A 21,622-nucleotide genomic window follows, 5' to 3' on the forward strand; every position below is an offset into this window, starting at 1 on the left:
TGCACTCGAATGTGCTTAAAATTCTACAGTAGACACCTGATAACAGCTGTCTTGCGCATGGACGGTAGTGAAATTTGACAAAACACGCCACGATTTTCCAACGTTCCATTCGTGCTGCTCAAAAAATCGAAGGGTGATATAATTTTGGCCGGTACTGTATAACTGTGTTGCATAAATTAATAAGCAGCGACAAATCGTCGCACAGATATGCGCGGATTATAGGTTCGTGCTATACTGATTGTGAGATGACCGGCGTCGATCAGTTTGCGCAAAAACTATCGCGATCTCGACGTATTCGTATCGGTTAACTTTCGACTTTAATTAATCTCCACAATATGCAATTAGGGTATCGTGTGACGGTTGCGGGACACCCTGTGTACGCACATATAAGACGAGAATCGAATTGGCGTGATCCTTGGAATCTGTAACACGTGAGCGCACTAATAATAGATTCCTATTCACGTACGCCGCAGGATAATTCACATCGCGTGGAGGCGTGCGCTTGTGAGAGCAGGAAAAGCATTTTATTCAGATAAGTATACGCTGAGTGGTGACCGTAAGAAAATCACTTATGCGACATGCGGCTGATTTCACCGACGTTGGTCAACTTTAGTCTCGGTTCAACTGATCTACCATCTCTTTTTTACTCTATCTCTCAGCGAAACCGGTCATCAATTTTGTAATAATACAAGGCTGAAAGTTGCGTCATTCGGTCAAGTTTCTTCTTGTGTTCCAGCTAATTGATAAAGCCAGATTGAATCATGAAGGAATCACGTGGCTCTCCGTAGATATTTAAAACTATCGACGTCTGTCCGTCTTTGTTAAAGACATCGCGTGTACGTTGCTTGTCCGGCAGATAAAAACTTTTTAAACGACCGCAAAGGATTTGAGCGCGTGCGAATATTCTATACTTTACAACAAATATCACGTTCGTTTGTAAATAAGGTGCGCAGTTCAAAGAATTCCGCTGGCATTCGCGTGAAACTCGAAAAATTCTGAAGGCTACCGCGATTGTACAATAGCAGTCCTGCTCGGAGCGATCGTCCGGAGTTCATTTCGGCGCGTGACGCCGCACCGAGCGTGTAAACCGCGATGCGGACGGCGCGGGCTCGCCCGCGATGCGTGCACGGGCGCTCACTTTCGCTGGGCACGCTCGCACTTCTACACACAAGCACGTGGCACGCGTGTACAAGCAGGAGCGGCGGTGAGACCCGTGCAGTAGCAAACCGCTACCGGCGCAACGACGGTTTTTCATCTTGTCAGTCAGCCTTCCTGCTCCCACGAGAGCGGGTCGATCGGCCTCTTTTTCCGCGTTTTCCGCGGCGATCTTATCTACGAAAGCTGTCACACGCGAGCGATGAGGTGCCGCGTAACGAGCCAAGTACCGACGATGATGCGCATCGCCCTCGTCGTCGGGGTGGCGATGGTGCACGCGTCGCCGGTCGAGCCCTTGCCCTCCATCCTGCTCGATGGAATCGGCACCGTCGCGAATACCGCAACCAATTTCCGTAAGTCGATCTCGCGATGTCAGTCTCTCGATATCGCCAAGTTTCATTTACTTTTAGAGCGTTTCATGCGTCCACACAAGTATTAGCAGACGTTCAGAAAATATTGAAATTAACAGTTTTTTTAAGGATCGGCTATCAGTTTTTATCTCTGTACCAACTAAATTTGTTAAGTGATGATAATAACTGAGGTAGAAGCAACGTAAAAAGTGGATTATGGTCTCGTAGCTCCGATAATGAAAATTTGTATTTAAACTTAATTTGTTCGAAACTGCCTGCTTTTAATAGATTAACTCGTTCTTTCACGACACACAGTCGTGCGATAAAAATCTAGATATATTTAAATAAAACATACATTGGTCAATCCTAATGAATGTAATTCGTATCAGGAATTAACGTTGGTGTGATAAATATTACGGGCATTAATAATTAATTTACGCGATTACACACTATGCGTGTTTATACAATTATAGAAATTATGTGTACGATTTGATGCAACAACTACAAAATATTATAACTTTGCAAAATTTAATTTGGAATTTGTCAAGCAGCTTGATATCTTGGTAATTTTATGTCGTGCGTAACTTAAATTGATGATCCGACGCAAGATGTAATAAGGATTACCTATTTACTTTGATGATGAGAGAAGTTTGCTTCGATGGTTTCGTAATTGTCGTCGAAGCGACGTCGACTTGGTTCATTTAATCGTGCCAATCGACAAGCGATTAATTCGAAATTGCATCTCGTTCGGATACAAAATTTAAACATCCTGCAATCCAGCGGTTTAAATTGTCAACATTAGACAATTGGGTTAGAACGGCATTGGAATTTAGATTTCGATATCGTAATAAACGCGATGATCTACTGAAACATATTAACGATACTTGTATCGCCGGAGCGTCCAATGAAAGTGAAAACGTAAATACAGCGATACAACGGTATCAATTAAGGATGAGGCGATGGATGGAAAGTTTAAGTAGGCAGATGTTAGATAACGATATTAGAGAGCTCTGGAAAGGCCTTTCCTCGCCGTGCGGCGGCATGAAAGTGTTTGATTGATGGAAGTACGACATAAAGGTAATCTCTGAATCGTCATACCATTTAAATAACTTCTGAATCGGAATCGCGTAAGCCGCACGAGTTTCGTAAATGTCGCAGCTAACACGCCGGCCAATTTGCATAAATAGTTTGCATAAATTAATGCGAAATTTATTGTGGCGCGCGATGACCCAAATTTTTAATCGGATGCAAAATAGATTATAGTTATACATTATTCCAATTCGATTGACCTCTTAGATAATAATTCATGCATACGTCTCGTGCGAAATGATAAATGCTTCGTACTAACGTGTCTTTGTAAAAATGCAAATTGCGTTAACAAACGCATCCAGGCCAGAACGATAGGATAAAGGTATTCGCGATAGCTGTACGTTGTTTCCGTAAACGTTCGAGATGACACTACGATATTATGTAATTAGTTCAAACGTAGATAAACTCCCTCTATTCGGACTGTCGTGTCGAATTCGTGTCGGTGGTGATAAATTACGGTCGTTATTGATGCAAAATTATTCGCAGGTACAAAATAAAATCATTATTTCACGCGACAAATTTATTACCCCTAACAACGAATCTTGCAATCTCAAGCGGGTGAAATTAAGTTCGATTAATTGAAAATACAGAAGAAATACACCGAGGAATTATTTCAATGTAGATAAATCATATTCGCGGATTAATCCATATTTGAAATCGACAGGGCTATCGGAAAAACTCAAAGAATATCATTGTTTCGTTACGAACTGCTGATATTGAAAAGTAAACGTGTTAGCATGTTTATTCACTCAAGCAGCAACGATGATTCAGATTCGTTGTATAGCGTGGAATATTTTGCATGCTGTATAATGCATACGGAATAAGAATCTCTGCTAATAGCGTGGGACTTCTGCAACGTATAAGGTTGACGAAAGGCACTCTTTATTCGTTAACGTCGACGTTAGTCACATCGCAGATGCGGCTGTTTTGCACATCGCCGCGCAGAATTCGTAATTACAGAGATTACACGAGCATGTTGCGTAGTTAATCTGCGTTAGCTTCTATTCGCGGGAATACGAGAAGAAGCTGTGATCGCATAATAATTCCGTTATCTTTTTGTGACACCTCACTCGAGAGAACTTTTACCCATAGCAATCTATCCGTAGTTATCTTTAAAATGAGTAACGTACTCTTCAATATCCGTTGCGGATTTATATACATACGTGAAACATAATCTGCACGTTTTCTTCCAATTTGTTCTTGAACCACGTTACAAACTTGATATTATTAAGCACTTGATGCCGAATTAAAATATTTTATTGATCGTCAACAGCACGTGTCACTTACATAACGAAGCTGGGCAATAATAGAACGATAACTAAAATCATCGCTACCGTCTGGTGCATTGTCGCGTAAGCGCGTTAAAAACGAAACTAAAAAATGAAACGCGCCATTTTTACACGGAACGCTAATACATCGATCAAAGCGCGTCTGAGCGTAGCAAATCAAACGTAACGGATTGTAACTGTTAAACCGCAAAAAACCGTTGAAACTTTTCACGTTCCATTAGATCCGGACGAATCCGGCGAGAGCGCAATCACTTTATTCGAGAACTACTTTTTATCAATACTTCACGTAATGCGCTATTGTTAGCTGCCGGTAAATGGCGTGTTAGAGCCTCCTTTGTTGTTACGATAGAACGAAATCCCTGCTTGAAATTCGATTAATCATTTAATTATCATACCGCGGGATACGTGCGTTTAACATGGAGTTCTCGAATCGGGAAGCCGAGCCCCGTGCTAAAATTCCTTTGTTACGGCAAAACAAAACCCTCGCTTGAAATTCCATTAATCATTTAATTACCATATCAGAACTGCCGGGTACATTTAGCGGGTCTCGACCAGAAGGCCGATTCTCGGATTCGCGATGGTCGATCTTCGCATCCGCAATCAGCGCTCCGCCGACAAACGGTTTAATTAACGCGTGCGAATAAAGGCGCCTTGAGGGTTGATTGCCAAATGCAACGTGCACGGAGCTGGCGAACATCCTCTATGTTGCGTGATAGGCATTAATATCAAAGTAAGAGCATTCGCGTCATCTACAATGCAATCTATCCCTGGATGTGGGAAAAGAATCGAGAAAAGCGCGATCGTGAGAAGCGCAAGGTGTATAAGACACATTTTAAATATCATTCGTATACGACACCGGATGACGTAACTTATAGTTGCGTTAATGATGCATCGGGGATTTGAAAGGAAATTATGGACCGCGCGTCTCACTTTCCGAGAGATTCTGCTCTTATTAAAAGATCTAATTATAACAAAATCTTTTGCAACATCCTTAACACAAACATGCGTACATTATTTGTTGTGGATTAACTTTACCTCAAAAATTTAATAATTTATACACTGCGTTGCGCGAAGTTACTAATTATTGCATCATATGATAATTATTAATCTCTTAGTAATAATTACTGCATAAAGCGTTTAATTATGGTTTTAATCACTGATTAATCGGTTCTGTCTTGGTAGAATGCCTCGTTGACTTGTAATCGTTTGTTACAGTAACAGGAATCGTGCACCGGCAAAAAGAACTATTGCATCGCGTTACGGACACTGCCGCGGACTACAGTATGTGTTCGCATAAATTGCAATGTTTATTCAAAGGCTTATGCATCCTCTTTACGCTTAGTATGGCTTCATCGCAGCTTTCAAACAGAAAAGCAAGAAAGGACAGCTTATCAAAATTTGCAAATGCTTATGCATACAGCTGTTTATAAGAGAAATAATTTTGATATCTATACGCTTTTGTTTGACAGCCTTAAAGGACTACGATACTTCAATAGTTCTTTGTCTCCTTAATATGTTACTACTGGCAATTATTAATTTATCACATTGTTACGTGAATTATACAACGGGCTTAACCAGGAAGAAATCCATTTTTTTTATATACTGCCAAATATATCTCTTAGATTTAATCCAGATTTTTCGAAAGAAAAATTAGACAAGTCTTGATTCCTACAGCGTTAATGAAAAAAAAATTATGTATAACATTTTGTGATATATTTTTGGAATATTTTTCTGCCAAAGCAATGGAGAATTAACTTGAATATTATTTATTATTTTGTAATATTCAATCTCGAGAGATTGCAACGTACACGAGACCATGCTGAAAGGTTAGCGGCTAATATTATTTCCGCAAAGCGTTGAAGAACGTAATTCGCGCTAGCGTAACTCTCGAGCGCGCATGGAGTCGACAAGCTCAGAGATGCAAATATGCAGACGTTTAGCAGAGAAATACAGTAACACAGTAATTCGATCTGTAATAACGCGACGCGACGCGGCGCTTTTGATTGAGAAGGGATTGCATTGCTCTTTATTAAGAAGCGATACGTTTGTAATTGCGTTACAGAAGCTCGTGACCCAGATCGCTTCTTAATTCCTTTTTGAGTAAACGATATCGAGTCGCTTCGTTTATAGCACTCCAAAATAATCACGGTCAAGTTGTGCATTACGCGCTTACTTATCAACCTTGACAGGATCGCTAACGAGAAAAGCTGAAAACTATCAACTCGCGGATCTAAATACCAGATAATTTACGATTATATAACTTGTATTTGTCTATTGAATTTGAAAAACTATGTGCGAAAATATATGTATATTGGCACTCGGGATAATTGACGGACGTTCTTTCCACGATGGAAAACAACCGCAATGTTATCTTAATCTGTGACGCACGAATCGCTAGTTACGAGATTAAAAAAAGTAGCAATGTAATTTGAATTAATGACATTGTAACTCGTGATACTTACTTTAAATCTTTTCGATAATATATCGCCAACGTGCAGAATGTTAAAGGCAAACAACAATATAATAAATGTTTCAATGAACTCGCGGAGGAAATTGAAAAGTCTCCTAACGTACCACGATATTCTATTTAAATGCAAATGTGTATATCAAAGACCGAGAAGATTACGCTCAGAAAATCATCGCAGTGCTGATTAATTAACGGTCTCATTATGTTGCGCTCGAGACTATTTCCGTGCTTCTATCTTCGATCTTTCAATGCTGAGAGACCTGTGTGCTTTGATTGAACATTTCTCGGCAATTCTATTCCTTTTCGTGACTGTAATGTATCACACAATCTAAAATACGAATTTCCATGGCTTTCAGAAGCATGCAAATAATTTTTATATTTCGACAATAAATATGTTTTCCACAAATACTCGTATGAAATATTTTTTTTGTTCTCACTATTCTCCCCCCTCCCCCCTCAAATTAATTTCTCTCGGAAGAAAGTAGTAACGTATTTTCCCACAAAATTAATAAAATTGTTTCAGTTTATGCGCTATGTGTTCTAAACGCGCATTAGCTGCATCGTTAAATTGAAGCCCCGCAGAATATGCATTAATATATTAATTTATTTTCTATTACTCGCTCAGCGTGAGATTAAATAAAGCTCGTCATTTCACGGAATACGTAATTTTGCGTGTAATTATGTGTAACAAAACGGAAATGATACAACATACAGGAAGCTCGGCCTTCGCGGCATTGAAAGAGTTAATACCTAAGCGGCGGCAATAACAAGCAGGCGCAATAAGATAAACAGGATTAACGGGAATACAAATAAACAGAGACACTTTCCGTCTTCTGATTGTAGTAACCAGCGCGGTGGAGACGCCGAGAAATTTATTGCTCAACGCTACCAGGGTGACGACCGGCTACAGTGAGTGTTACGTAAATTCAGTTTTATATATTTTTAGTCGTTGGTTTATGATAATGCGACCTGTTATTAGTTACTAATCGTCCAATTGTGCAGTTGATAATGCAGCCTCAAGGGGTCTCGAGTTCAAGCTGAAAAGATTCCTAGAGAAATTCCGCACTCGGATGCGCAATGGTATCCCGGAGCTGGGTATTCCTCCGCTCGAGCCTTTCACACTTGACGAGATCGACATCGACACGGATAATCCTGAACTCGGAAAGTGAGTCGATAGATAGATAATGTACACTAGGAATCACTGATGCCTTCCCACATGAATTTGTGCACGTATCGACACGTACATGGAAAATGCATACGTGTTCTACCTGTGCTTAAATTCATATGGAAAGGCATCAGCGATTCCCAGCGTATACTGACTGGATACCAAAGATTATGACAAGTTTGATATAACGAAAAAGCCTCGACATATAATGTTAGAGAGAGCGCGGTATACACAAAATAAACAAAATTTGTACTATTAATTAATCGCTAATATTATAAACGTCACTGAATCGAAATTTTATTAAGAGAGTTGGCACAAGGCTCCTTATTCACTCGTTAGTATCGTCGAGAATCAAACGCAAGTTTTGATAATTGATCTCTCTCGTTGTGCATTTTAATTTTAATTTTATCGCGCGTAAACAATATCTTCTAGGAAGTATCGTTTCAACATTTAAAACTTATTTGCACCTACGTGTAGCCGCGAACGACATCGATTGTCGGAATCGCAACGTGTTAAAACTTCCGCAAACAAGACGTGCGTAAAATGTCATTGTAAATCTGTTCCTCAGAATATTCTTAGTTATCGAGGACCTGGAAATGAGAAATCTATCGACTTTCTTAATCGATCGAGCCAAGTTATCGCTAATCGGCCCTACGATCACCATCAACATCTCCATTCCTGAGATTTACGCGTCGGGTCGTTACAACATTTCCGGGATACTAGGAGGTGCGTACAAGCTAAACGGTGCGGGTTCTTTCCAAACAACCGTACGCGACTTCCGCGTTTACGTGAACACCGTACTAGGCTACGCCAGAGGAATGTACTTGAAGAGATTCGACCTCGACTTCTCGTTGCGTGACATCAAGATGCGCCTGGAGAACTTTATGGGTGGCGAGGAGATCGGACAAATTATGAGCCAGGTAAAACTAATGGGCATATTTTGTTCTTTAAACGTGCCTTTGCGTATTTAAACAGACCGATTAAGAAATCTTTATTTAACTTGCGAATGAAAATAGTGTTTCGCATATTTAATATTTAAATATTGCGTAAAGTTTGATCGGGGTATCGCTGTCTTTATGACCAAAGTGTACTATTTATAATTTGTGATGAAAGTAGAATACCAAAAGATAACGAAAATTACTTGCCTCGATGTCTGATTTAAATTTTAACTAGCCAACAATCGCAGATCATTCTTATCATGTTATAATCTTGAAAAAATATACCAATTTATGTGGCCACAGTAAAATTTATGTAATCGGAGAAATAATTAAAAAAAAATAATGTCACAGTCATTTAGTAGTGAACGGTTATTCGCACTCTCAATATTTTTTTATCGAGAAAATCTTTTAAATATTCAAACAGAATTTCATACGCTTTGATAAAATCTACGTGAAACTGGATGCGAAAAATTGCCTTTCAACTAAAAGAAATAAAATTCATTTTTATCCTTCACAATGCCTGTCTGTCGTAAAGACGACTCCGCGACTTTACATGACAATCCGTAGGGACTCATTGTTAGTCATATTTTTACAAATCGCAGCCATTTCACAGAATAGTTCATTTTACGATCAGTTGCCCCTTGCCTCTTGCGCTCTCACGGGGCGATATTTATCATAAGAAGCGTTTTACGACCGTTCCAATATCCGACTTTATTCGCGATACACGCAACATCAGTAGGGCGAGGTCGCGTTTATCCGGCCATTGAAACCGAAATTCCATGTCGCCTGCCGAATATTAATCGCTCGTTCGATTCGTTCGTGTTTCACCTCGGCAGCCACGCAGACTGCGCAATTGTCGATTTGAACACGTGTCGCCAATTGATTATAATAATTGCAATGATTGCACAGATTACCGATATGCATTGGAAATATGAAACAATTTATCCGACAGGTGAAAAATTACAACTATTTTATTTGTAACAAAACTGCCTTTAACGCTTAAATTCCCGTTTAAACAGCAATTAAAATCGATACTCTGATGTAAAGTTCTGGCAGAATTAAATCACTACACGGTGATTTTCGTACGGGTTAAATACAACGTGTATTTCGATCGTAAAATCGAGCTATCTGTTTGCAGGTCTTTGAAGATTTAACACCAGAAGCAATGGACATCATTAAACCGGACATATTGCCCCCAATTCAGGATTATGTATCAAGCCACGTGAACGAGACAATTCATCATTTGACTATGAGGGACCTGTTTCACGTTCTCCTGGGAGAGTACGAGTTCGGAGATATCACGCACTTACTGTTACCCTGAGGAGACGCTCATGAAAATGTAACCGAAGTGCACCGCCCAATTATCGGGTCGCGCAATTACGAGCGCAACGATACGAGCTTAATGTGCATGACAATGCCCGAGTGTTCCCTTCATTCAGGGTGCAAGGAATCGATTGCAACCCAAGTACAATGCACTACGTCGCAATGCAACGAACAATACTCGCGGCGATAATAAAATGCGACAAGTCAGGTTGACTTTAAAGCCAGTCTTGTATTACGTAATACGTATTGACCATTCAAAGGTCTTAGACTACCTTGCCTGATGCTCACTTTCTACCATTCATTGTCTTGCCGAGGAGAAATTGTTTTATACGCGACAATGCGAGTTATTAATTCTTTTTTTCCATTCCTTTCTCTCTTGAGCTACGTTAAATTAATTATTTCCGAAAATCCTTCCCCGGAGTAATTCAATCAATTCGCTCGAATATATTGAAAATTTTTATGTTGGATACGCGCTGCTCATTAAATAATGAAGAATTACGCGGTAATTCGTATGTAGGCGATTTATATGATTCAACTATACGGTAACCTATCTCGTTAGCATCCGCTTGGAAATTCCGTAACGTAATTCCGTACGGAGACATCGTAAGGTTTCTCATCATCCGTCGCGAGTGCATCGGTGAAATGTTTAATTCATCGAATCGCCCGATGAATCCCGGCGCATCTCTAATCCGCTGATAAAGGCGGGCGAAAGTATTACAGCCTTGAATGGCGATGGCGTCAAATCTTCAACATTGCGAAATCGACCTAGGTGTCGTTGATCAATGATGAACGAGGTGGGACCATGAGAGGTGGTTTCGGTGATGAGAAAACTATCAGCAAAATGGCTCGCTATTTTTTTTTTTTCGAAACTGTTATACAGGGTGAGGCACTAAAACCTATTAGCGTGTGCCATACATCGTGCATCAATTTTCATTAGTTGCCGTATGCTACTAAAGATTTTTTAACACTTCGAAAGCCGAACAAGCCAAAATTTAACCAAAAAAAAAACACTACTGGCTTCGTGCGCTTGTCGCGTTATTTCTTTTCGTACAGATAAATATAGTAATAATTTAATTTAAAAAAATAATTTATAACATAATAATTAATTGTTGACGCTAGATATCCATAACTATGTATAATAATTTATAGAATTTTCTTAGCGATTACAACTGCGAATACTTCCGTAAGAATTCCAAACACAGAACATATATAATTTGTCTAGAATTAATGTGTGTGAAGGCGGTTAATTGCACAAAATTTTATAGATTTGAAAGCACTATGTATGACAGTTTCTACTTAAATATTACGCTCTGTTTGCAATTTATAATGACCAAAGAGAAAATATATCGTAACGTAAAATGATTAGTTATATTGCATAAAAAAACTAATTTATAAATTTACACGTTGCTTGCATAAAGCGATTGAAACGAACCAATCTGAAGTAATGTCAAACATATCCGAAAAGTCTTCAGAATAAATTAATTCTTTCATTCTTAATTAAAAAAAAAAGTTAGTATACAATGAGTAGCACGTGATAGCTAATTTTTACTTTAGCTTTCCGTTTGTAATTCCACTTAACATTTCTGTGTACAAAGTACAAAGTATAACACGTACTGACACGTATATAATTTGCCGGAACATCGTATACTATTAAGTTAATTATTATACCATACACAATTATGCTAAACGCAGTATGCGCCATAAATGTCGGTCAGGATTATAATGAGAGAGCATTCTGTATGATAGTAGAATTAATGTTGAAGTTTTGTTAACTGTTATAAGATAATTTAGTGATAATGTGTGCATCGTGTAAATGCAACCACATCATTTACCGATTAAGATTATTAAGATTATTAGAAAATTTCTTAAATATTTATGGTGTTACGATTTTGTGTGCGTATCACACTCGTGAAACTTTGACGCAGCAACAATTTTACAATTAATCGTTTCTACGTGCAACGAATTAATTAAAGAAATAATTGATTTTCCCGGTGTGCGCTTTTTTATCCAGCAAAAGTGCAAAATAATTTATATTAGACTGTCAAACGGAAATCCAAAGTGGTCGTTTAAGATAATTTAAAGCCCAATTTTCAATGACAAGATATAACCGATGATATCTCGTCTATTATTGATGTTAAAAATTTTATGATAAATCAGAATCGCGCGCGCGCAAATCTGCGCGTCAAGTTTTCATTTGATAAATTTTTTTGCAATCTTTAGATAATATCTTTCGTATATTTTTAAGAGCAATCTGGTAGTATTCATTATTACGGCACGGTCGTTTATAATCAATCATCCTCCATCACTTGCGGCTATCAGATGCTTTTAAATAGATTACAAAAAAGATTCTCAATTTTGAGAGTCACCAATTTTATTATTTGCATACTATTTTACGATGTTAACTGCACGTCCAATGTTTTTCAATAAGTTCATCAACGATAAATGAAAAATTAAAGCTGCCATATGGTTTTATCAATATTGTGGTTGCAGGGTAATCATTTTTTTACGCGAAATGTTTAATTAAACAAGATTCATCCCGGATTGAAGACAATCACGTCATTATTTGCGTCAGCTTCATAACAGACTGACAAATGAAATAAATAAACAAATATACGGTCGAAATTGAGGAATAAAAAATAATTACAAATTTAATTAAAACGATATTTACAGATAATCTTTTATCTCTCTTTCTCTAATAAGAAATTTATTATTTAATTAAAATTCGTATGGCTCAAATGTGATAAACACAAATTTAAGGGAATAAAGGACTAAGAGCCGTGACAGGGTATTAGTGTCTAAATATTGTTATTTAATTTATTTGCTTCTGTATTAAACGTGAAATAGAAAGAAATTCGTTTCAATGTTTTCCATATTCTAATTATCGTTTCGGTACGATTCCTATATTACTGTGATAAATTACTCGAATCCCATAGGTTTAGAATTATTGAGTCGAAATTACACATTTAACTCCTCTAAATATTCCAACATATACGTGTACATATATATTTGCCACTAATTTATATGGAGTTGTATATATTTTACGCAGTACGGAGTAACATCCATTAAGCTGCAAAATCAATTAATTTCTGTGTTGACTATCAATGAAGAAATTTTATACCAACGCGGTTCAAAGGGCGATCTAGCCTGCGATCGGTATCGATGAAAATTTCAATCCCCTGCCGGAGGGCTAATAACTCGTGCCACAAATACGTGATCGTCAGGAAGTATACAGACTTCATCCCTACGTTACACCCATCGAGATGCTCATCGATTATCGATAACAGCTTATCTCGGGCTACCGACTATCGTTTGTTTAACCGAGGCGCGAAGACAAACAATTATCTTTAAGCATCCGTGAATCAGCGGATTTGCAGTGCATCGCATTTAAAATCTTTCTAAATTCCACGGAAATACAAATATACGAGGCTCTTGAGGTTTTCGATATCGGAAAGTGAGATCACGCCGGATTAAAAATAAAACTGATGAGATCTTTCAACTCGTCAATTACTTAATGTACAAATAAAGATTCATGTTTTTCAAATATCACATCTATTGGATATAATATTTCAAAAGTTTCAAATTAAAAAATGTAGAATTTAAATCCCGGTACTTCGGTGTCGGAATATTACTCCAATTTCAACAATTACGTAAACGCAACGTTTTGCGTTTTTAGGCACAAAAATATACCATTGTATCCCAATCATTTGATGCATTCACATTAATTAATTCGGTGCTTTCTTTAATATGATAATCGATAAGAGATTGTATATCATGAGATGCTCCGATCTATATTTGTCGAATACTAAAAGTAACAGCCATTGATAAATTAGTATGTTTCTACGGGATTAATCAGAGTGTGTTATCGTCCCCGCTGAATCTCTATTCGCATGATACTATCGTCAGTCTGTGATCACGCACGTGCGTGAGCTCTGCCATTCAATTTTGCAAAGTGCCTATCCTGGCAGAGAAATACTATTTCGCATCAATTTCTTTCCATTTCACGCTAAAGAACAAATCACAACACTCGTGATCATTTTTTCTACACCGAGAAAAAAGTCTTTGCAAAATTTATTTGCGGCATATAATGTTCGTTTCAGTGAAATAATTCGCGTGAAAAATTTCGGTGAAACTTTCAAAGACTTTTTCCTCAGGGTAGAGAAAAGATCACGAGTGTGTGATTTGCTCTTGTCAGATTGATTCGGTTATAAATTTAATTAATTTTTGTATGTCAGATTGATTCGATTATAAATTTAATTAATTTTCAAATTATAGACAGCAAAAAAATTACATAGCTTGTTGTAACATGTACGAGATGGAAAATTTTAATTGCCCTAAGTCTTTAACAAAAACAAAATTTCTGAGAGTAAGCAAGGAAAACTACCATATTCGTTTTGTTCCAGTTTAATATGTAGAGGTTCGTGCACTGCCACTTGAGCACATTTATATTAATATAAATATTCGTGCTCCTCCAGAAGTTGAGGGTCCGTACACGCGCGAGCTTTTACAGTCTAAAATTCTTCGCGTTACTGACATACGACGGGAAGACGTTATTGCGTACCAGTTGGAGAATATGGGACTTTTTCGCGTGACCTATTGAGAAGTTTTCATTCCACAGGATCCTATTGGTTGTGATGAAATTCAATAATCTCAGAAGATCGCGCAATTACAATTCGATTCGGCGATAATACGTGAGAAGTCGCGAGAAGGCGTAGGAAGCTACCGGATATTCGCGAGCACCGTAATCAATCGTATTGGACCGAATAACGCGTAGGTAGGCAAAACCGATTACTTAAACCGTGGAAAATGTAGGTGCAAGTAAATTTTCGATAACAATGCACAAGTTCTCATCCAGGCAACGCTTCACAGCCAAATGTTTCAACAATAGATCGCGCGCATTCGCGAGGACCGGACCGCAAACTCGGAATATTAAACGATATTTGTCGCTAGTCTCCCATGCACGCTAAGCTTGTTAATTATTCCCGTTTAAGATACCGGCCGTTTAATGAAAAAGCAAAGCCGCTGTTGGCCCGGCATTGTTTCTTTTGCGTTCGTTCTCATCTCGCCGTAGGGTATATATTGCGACGTATAAAGTAAACGTTTTCCATTATATGAGCTTTGTATACGAGGCGTAATATTTACTAAGACGTGGAATCGCTATTTCGTCAGTAATTGATTTTTACGACGCGGTAGTCGTTCAGACAAAAAGTGTTTGTCATCCCATCTGCTTTCTATAGCGGAGTACAAACTCGTGATAAAGCGTGTCGGAAATTATGTCCGTTGTTTAACAGACCGTGTGAAATAAAATTCACGGGGCACATTCATTCGGAGTTGAAATATAAAAGTACGCCCGATGCTTCGTATCGACCGAAGTCTATCAATTGAGATTACAAAGTTGCACGAATTTCTTTGCTCTATTAAATTTTTAACTTGACAAGCCCCAGCAAGGAAACTTGAGATTTTATTATGCAAACATATCTTAGAATTCAGCAACTTCTAAATAAGTTTACCGAGTGCATCACAATTATTCATCACGAATTGAAAAAAAAAACAACATCGCTTACAAGAGAAAAGGCAATGAGGAAAAAAGACGTACACAGAAAATTCTTTTAAAAAGATAGCAACTGTAGTCATTATACGTTATAGCTTTTCAATCATTAAAGTAAAAAAAAATTGAAATTGAAATCCCGTTGAAAAGGAAGTTTGAAATGAGAAAAAGATCAAAGTGAAATTTAAATCCAAATCTTTAAATACTTCATTTGCTAAAAGCTCCTCATTTTAAACGGTTTATAATACTATTGAGTCTGTGTACCTTCACAAGAGTCGCCAATTTAGATTTAAACAAAGCATTCGTAACATCTCGTGCATCAATTTGACCGGAGCAAACCAAGTTGTTCCTACTTGGTGTATTTTAAGGAATAAAAGAGATGCACGCGGGGTATTTTGAAAAGAAAATGTAAATTTAGCTCTCCCCTTTTATTTTACGGCTTAAGAGAGTTAGGGTGAAATACAGTTTGCGGCTGGCTTCTAGCCACTTTATATACCCTCGAAAGCAACAGTTGGTGGGGAGTCACGCGAGCCGACAGGCGCACAAAACGCGTATGCAGGTGCAACGAGGAAAGCTCGGGACGAGCGCCGATGACGGGGGTGCGCGCGTGCGGGAAAGAGAAAGAAAGAGAGAGAGAGCGAGCGAGCGCGCGCGAAAGAGGGGGTGGAGGGAATCGGAAATCGGACGGACATGCGTAAGATCCGACAATATAGAGACGTATATCTCAGGAAGGCAGTCGCGTTGAAACGGCGCTCGATGTCGGACGCGCGGATATGCATGGACAGTTCCGGGCGGTCCGATCGCAAACGCACCGAGGTGTTACGCGTAACGAGACTTGAAAGAACCGGAGCGGGCGCGACGTAAATCCCAACGTGAGGAGCAATTTGAAAATTTTCGGCGCCTGAAATTCGTTCGTGTCAACGCCGAGGGTTATTTTGTGTCGGTCGTGCGGTACCGCGAGGCTCGATCGGGAAATGATAGACGATAAGGATTTGTATCGTACGCGATATCAGTTCCGAGGGCAGATATAAAAATATTGATATTTACGTGACGCAATGTGCAGCGACAAGTGCCCGGTTATATCACGCGATGTAAAGCTGCCGGGGGGATGTCCGGAATTTTTCATACGGGACACATAATCGCGTGCCTACTTGCAAGAATTACCAAGTCTCGTGACGTGGCCAATATATTTTTATCGCGCGAGACCTATCGTAGATAGTCAAAAGGTAACATTTAACATTTAACGCGATCCGTACTGACGGGATACAAAGAGCTCGTCGGGGAGTTTATATAACGGGAAAGATTTATTCCAAATCGTTGAAGAGACCGCACGCGAAAGAGCGCGCGAAATCTCGTAGACGGTTTACAGAAATACGGAAAATTTATTCATTGAAAAATGTATTATCTCACAGTTAATATTCCACACAATTATTTACCGAGAATGCATTTTTCTTAACAGTGTTTAGGACATTTTCTGCTTTTAAAATTAAGTAAAATTATGTATTCAGGCGAAAGAAAAAAAGATTACAGAGAAACGTAGAGTTTCCCCGGACGAGTTCCTTGGTATCTCGGGGTTAACGAAATGCCCCACGTATACGCGGCAAGCTTCAAGTTGATATCACATTCCATCTCAATTTAGAACAAAGGGTTAGTGCATAAATCCTCGAGAAACTAAGACGCCACGAGAGACAGATGACAGATAATTAAATTCCTATTATCCGCGGCGCGCTATGGAGAGATGGTCGCTTATCATCGTGATATAAACAGGTGTATCATCAGCGCGGCACATTGGGCGTCACGATGTTTTTCACGATAGATCACACGCGGCGAAGTGAGCTTCCGCGAGCCGGCCGCTGTTTTCGCCGCGAGTAAGAGACGTCGGCCGGACAGTTGGCAAGTCGTTGCGCAAATTAGCCGCGAGAATCTCGACGGATCCGTGCAAATTGGGCGAGTCAACGTGACGGCGTCAAGTGGACGGGACGAGCGGCAAAAGATTAATCGAATATAAGACGAGATACGCACGCGGCGGCGACTCTTCCGAGGATGCCTCGTCGCGCGGTGAGTACCTTTGCACTTAGCAGTTTCCCTCGCGAGTGTCTTCGCGTGGTAGATTAAGCGAGTTAGCGTATCTCGTGGTTAGCCTTGGGGAGCGCGCGCTCTCCGGAATGACGAAAAGTGTGCAGATCGGATTTTGCCGTCGCGAGATATAAAAATAAGACGATACGAGCCGACGATACCTAAAACGTACAAGCGTATCGCTCTCATCCCGCTTGTCCAAGTGGAGCGAGCGATATGTTTCTACATTATTGCGTGCGTGAGAGATAAACGCGGTTGTTAGAACGTCTGGTCTATATATGTGGAGCGACGTACGCAAAAGTTGTGCGGGACTCGATTCTGTTAATCGTTAATAATCATTTTTCATCGAAATCTCAATCGAAAATAACCATCACTTTCGTTTCTTTATACGGACTGATATCGGCGATATAGAAAAATTGCTACCCCTTTCGCGCTCGTTGCTATGGTTTTGTCACGTGCTAAGTTAAACACAGAGTGTTGCGCGAATTCGTTTCATGCAGGCGAACGTGCGTTACGTCCAAAGTTTTAACGAAATAAGTTCCATTTCTAATCGCATTCAAGTGGATTTTCACTACGTTCGACGTAGCACGGCAATTACGCGGCTAGGCTAATTACCGCGATGACATTCGATTATGTCACGGGAAGACACGTAACATTCTTTCGCGCGTCTACACGGAGACAATTTTTTCTTCAAATTCATCCTTTACGACACGGCATTTCGGAGAATTTTATAACTTTTTTTTAATTTTACCATACATTTTATTAGTAAAACGTGTACCAAGTATAATTACTAGTGAAATGTGTGGCCAAGTTTCAAAGAAACTCTCATAAAATCCTTCAAAATGCCGCGTCGTCCCACGATTACACGAGTTTCAGGGTAAATTTGAAGAAACAAATTTTGTAGCTTTCGTCCAATTCTAACTTTACGATCATTATTTAATTATTCCATTAAAAAAGTAATGGTACTTGCAAACAGACGAACCGCTGTTCTGATATGTGTAACAAAAAAACTAGCGCGATTTTCTGAAGCGCAAAAAAAATTGCTATAATTCTTGGACATGAGTAGTTTGGATTTGCGCGTTCCCTCCTCGTTTCCCGCAGTTCACCGGGAGAAGTTACGCGGTAATTAACATAAGCGCCTTATGAATAAACACGACGGTCAACTTTCATTTTATATCGGCGGCGATAATCCGAAAAGGAACATCTTGAACGGTGTTTATCTTCCAGCGCGCAATAAACTTACGTCTCGATCTTCGACGTGTAAATATACACGTGGCTCGATCGCTGAAATAACGTGGCTGCAGTTAAAAATACAAATTTCACCTGCATTTTCGTACCCTTTTCACGTTTCAACGGAGACGGTATATATTGCCGCGGAGAAAACGGTAAGGGAAACAAAGTGCGGGGAGAAGTAATGCAAAGAGAGTCGCGAAACAGCTTGCGCGGCTAAAGTGGAAGACTCGATGGCGCGGAATTGTTCTTCCCTGTGACAGCGTGATCGCGACGAATGCAAACGCGATAAACAATAGCCGGCGCTAAGGAGCTTACGAGAAACAGCTGAGATTTGGCGGAGCCGTTTGCTCATTTGACCCACTCTGCGCGGCTGTGTGTGTGCACGCGGGATATGTCGAACGATTATATCATCATTCAGGACACCGATAACGATACGGGCGAAAAACCGTGCGCGTAACACCCGGCTTATTCCGGTATTAATTCTTCCTAACTAACGTTAACTTCGATGTAACTGCCGATGCTGTTACTCGCATTCGCGTAAATGCGACGAGAAGCCTAGAGTGGAATTTAAATCGCCATAGGAATATTAATTACAGCGAGAGGAACAGAGCCTGCACACAAGCAATTTTTATCAGCTGTTATTTTTTTTAATTACTGCCTGTTTACTGAACTTATTAACCCAATTTCTCGTATCGCTGCATGTAATCTAAACGACTATACGTTTCGCTCTTTTCGTCTCTAACTTAATCAACAATCTGCAAATTTATGGGCGTATGCGCGTTTTCTTTCATTTTGATAGAAGCACGTTCAACGCGTTATACGCGCAATTTGGCTTTATCTTCGGTAAACTTTTGCCCCGCGGAGAACAATATTTCTATGACACTTACGCTTCGCTCAAGATATCAAAAATTGAGGAAGAAATCTGTCAAAACTTTCCGACGAGTAAAAACCTTGGTACAAATAATGGCTCGATGCAATCGATCGTGTTTTGTTTTGAAGATCGCGATATCTTATCGGAAATAAAAGCAATTTCATATATAGACAAAGGAGGTAAATACTTGGAATCAGTCGTACAATCGCACGCTCGTAAAGAACGGTTTATCTGAGAACGCAATTATCTGAAGCGGTAACTGTGATCTACGCTGCCACGTGTTATCTTAACTATTTCCGCAAGAAAAGATGAAAGGGAAGATACACGCGAACCCACGAAAATTGTACCGACGTTTCCATTTCTGAACGAGACGGTACGCGAGTGACGGCAATAGAAAGCAAATTAACGAATCAAAATAATCGAGCCTTGCCTTAAATTATAAGAGAAGCCTTGCAAATGAAGAGTCCGTGTTCGAGTCAACGACCGGCGTAATAAAACGATCGCGAGATGCTATAAAAAGCGTTTAAAAGATCGACCGCGGTAACCGGCACTGAATTAATCAGCGCTGAGAATTGAAAGTCTGCTATCAGTAAATTGCACGACGGATCACTCACGCCAATAAAAGCTGTTAATTTATAAACGATGTTCCGGCGCTCCTCGCGGGGTGACGGGCTAGTTCGATCAGATTTTGCTACCGGCCGTCGGAGCTTTCGGCTTTAAAAATTTGTGAAAGGCAGGCAGATCGAGCGGATATAAATAAATGGTATCTGATCATTTCGTAGTATCGTCGTTAATGATTTTCAGCGTTTTACACCGAGCGTGTGGTACGGCTTTATGTCAGTACACAACCGTATTATGTTATAGCGCGGCTGCAATTTTACTCATTCGCTCGTATTATACTAGAATAATGAAACAATTACCTTTAACATCCGGCCATCTTTCTTTCCCGTCGGCGATACAACGTTAGCATAATCGAGTTGACGACGATAAAATAAAAACAACGGCTGTACGATCATTCTTCGAACGTGCATAATTAATATTACATGAACGTTAATTAAAGTATGCAAGGAAGAATAAACCGTGAAAGGTCTTCTTTTAGATTGTTATAAGAGAACTAAAGTTCATAGTGTGCGGGGGAAAATATATACTTTCCTCTATTACTTCGCAACGTATGCAACAAATTTTCTATGTTTAATTATTACACAACAGTTTTTATTACCATCATTAATTTTTCCACGCATTTCTCCCGTTATCAAGAAAAGAAAAATTAGCAGAGACACCGAGCTTTCAAAGTTTTTTACCGCGGTAAAATTACGGCTTATTTACATCATGTAATGCGGATAATGAACGGGGAAATGTTCACAAGAGAAAGAGACGTTTGATTCGCACAAAGCTCGAAATCAAAAGGACTCGATCCGAAAGATTCAATTAATCGCCGGGAAAAAAAATCAATACGCCAATTAAGTGCCCCAGTAACACTTGGTTTGTTTATTCGCGCAATAGAAAGGCCAATTAAACAAACAAGCGGCAAGGAGAAGTTTGAGCAGGGGAGCCACTCGAGGCTGTGCCATTGATAAATTGCAGTTTGCAATAAACGCGCGAAAGCCGGCGTGCAAAGGAAAAAATGATTGTGCGGAAGATTACGCTCTGCTCCGCACATACTCCGGGGGAAATTTCCATTAATCGTCATTAATCGGCAAACGCGATATTTTCCACCGACGCCATTATGCGATCCCGCTACATTACTCGGGTGGCAAGGTCCTAACTCAATAAAGCGACACACACACACACACACACACCTCCCCGTCGCACACACGTATGTACGTCGCGTTCCGTCTGCCAGTCGCAAACGCGTGATTAAATTACGCGGGTACGCACGTTCGTGCGACGCTTTGAATTTTTTTCACGGCACCGCACGAATCGATCCGCGACACGAGTGCACGGAAAATATTGACGCACTTCCGCCCTGCGACAAGCCTTCAATCCCAGTGTCGATTTTAAGAGACGGGAGAGCCACCGATGGGACCGGGGAATTATGTGTACCCTCGGGTGCATTCTCGTACAAACGGAGCGCTCGAAATATTGACGAAACAAGACAAAAAGAGTGGCACTTTGCCCGTC

The 21,622-nt window shown here is 39.8% G+C and overlaps 2 protein-coding genes across 9 annotated transcripts in view; both read left to right on the top strand.

Moving 5' to 3' along the window:
- The first annotated feature begins 1,153 nt into the window (after nucleotides 1-1,153).
- Nucleotides 1,154-12,254, top strand: LOC105569392. Of its 2 annotated transcripts, XM_012025828.1 has the most exons (6): nucleotides 1,154-1,508; nucleotides 5,099-5,164; nucleotides 7,194-7,259; nucleotides 7,353-7,515; nucleotides 8,084-8,435; nucleotides 9,592-12,254. In XM_012025828.1, exons 1-6 carry the CDS (start codon nucleotides 1,358-1,360, stop codon nucleotides 9,772-9,774), a joined length of 981 nt encoding a protein of 326 aa, XP_011881218.1. In that variant the 5' UTR covers nucleotides 1,154-1,357; the 3' UTR covers nucleotides 9,775-12,254. The 2 variants fall into 2 exon arrangements, with proteins under 2 accessions (XP_011881218.1, XP_011881217.1); XM_012025827.1 differs by lacking the exon at nucleotides 5,099-5,164 and having other exon boundaries at nucleotides 1,160-1,508.
- A 306-nt stretch (nucleotides 12,255-12,560) lies between these two features.
- Nucleotides 12,561-21,622, top strand: part of LOC105569394 (parathyroid hormone/parathyroid hormone-related peptide receptor-like) — a 59,101-nt gene continuing 50,039 nt past the window's right edge. For 4 of the 7 annotated variants that reach the window (XM_012025829.1, XM_012025836.1, XM_012025837.1 and 1 more), the window contains exon 1: nucleotides 12,561-17,379. The gene's annotated coding sequence lies outside the window, so the exon portion shown is untranslated. The remainder of the gene's footprint in view (nucleotides 17,380-21,622) is intronic. The other 3 variants (XM_012025830.1, XM_012025833.1, XM_012025831.1) reach the window with 3 other exon arrangements.

Source organism: Vollenhovia emeryi, unplaced genomic scaffold (genome assembly GCF_000949405.1).
Source record: "Vollenhovia emeryi isolate VEMERY1.0 unplaced genomic scaffold, V.emery_V1.0 DF939124.1, whole genome shotgun sequence".
Taxonomy (NCBI): domain Eukaryota; kingdom Metazoa; phylum Arthropoda; class Insecta; order Hymenoptera; family Formicidae; genus Vollenhovia; species Vollenhovia emeryi.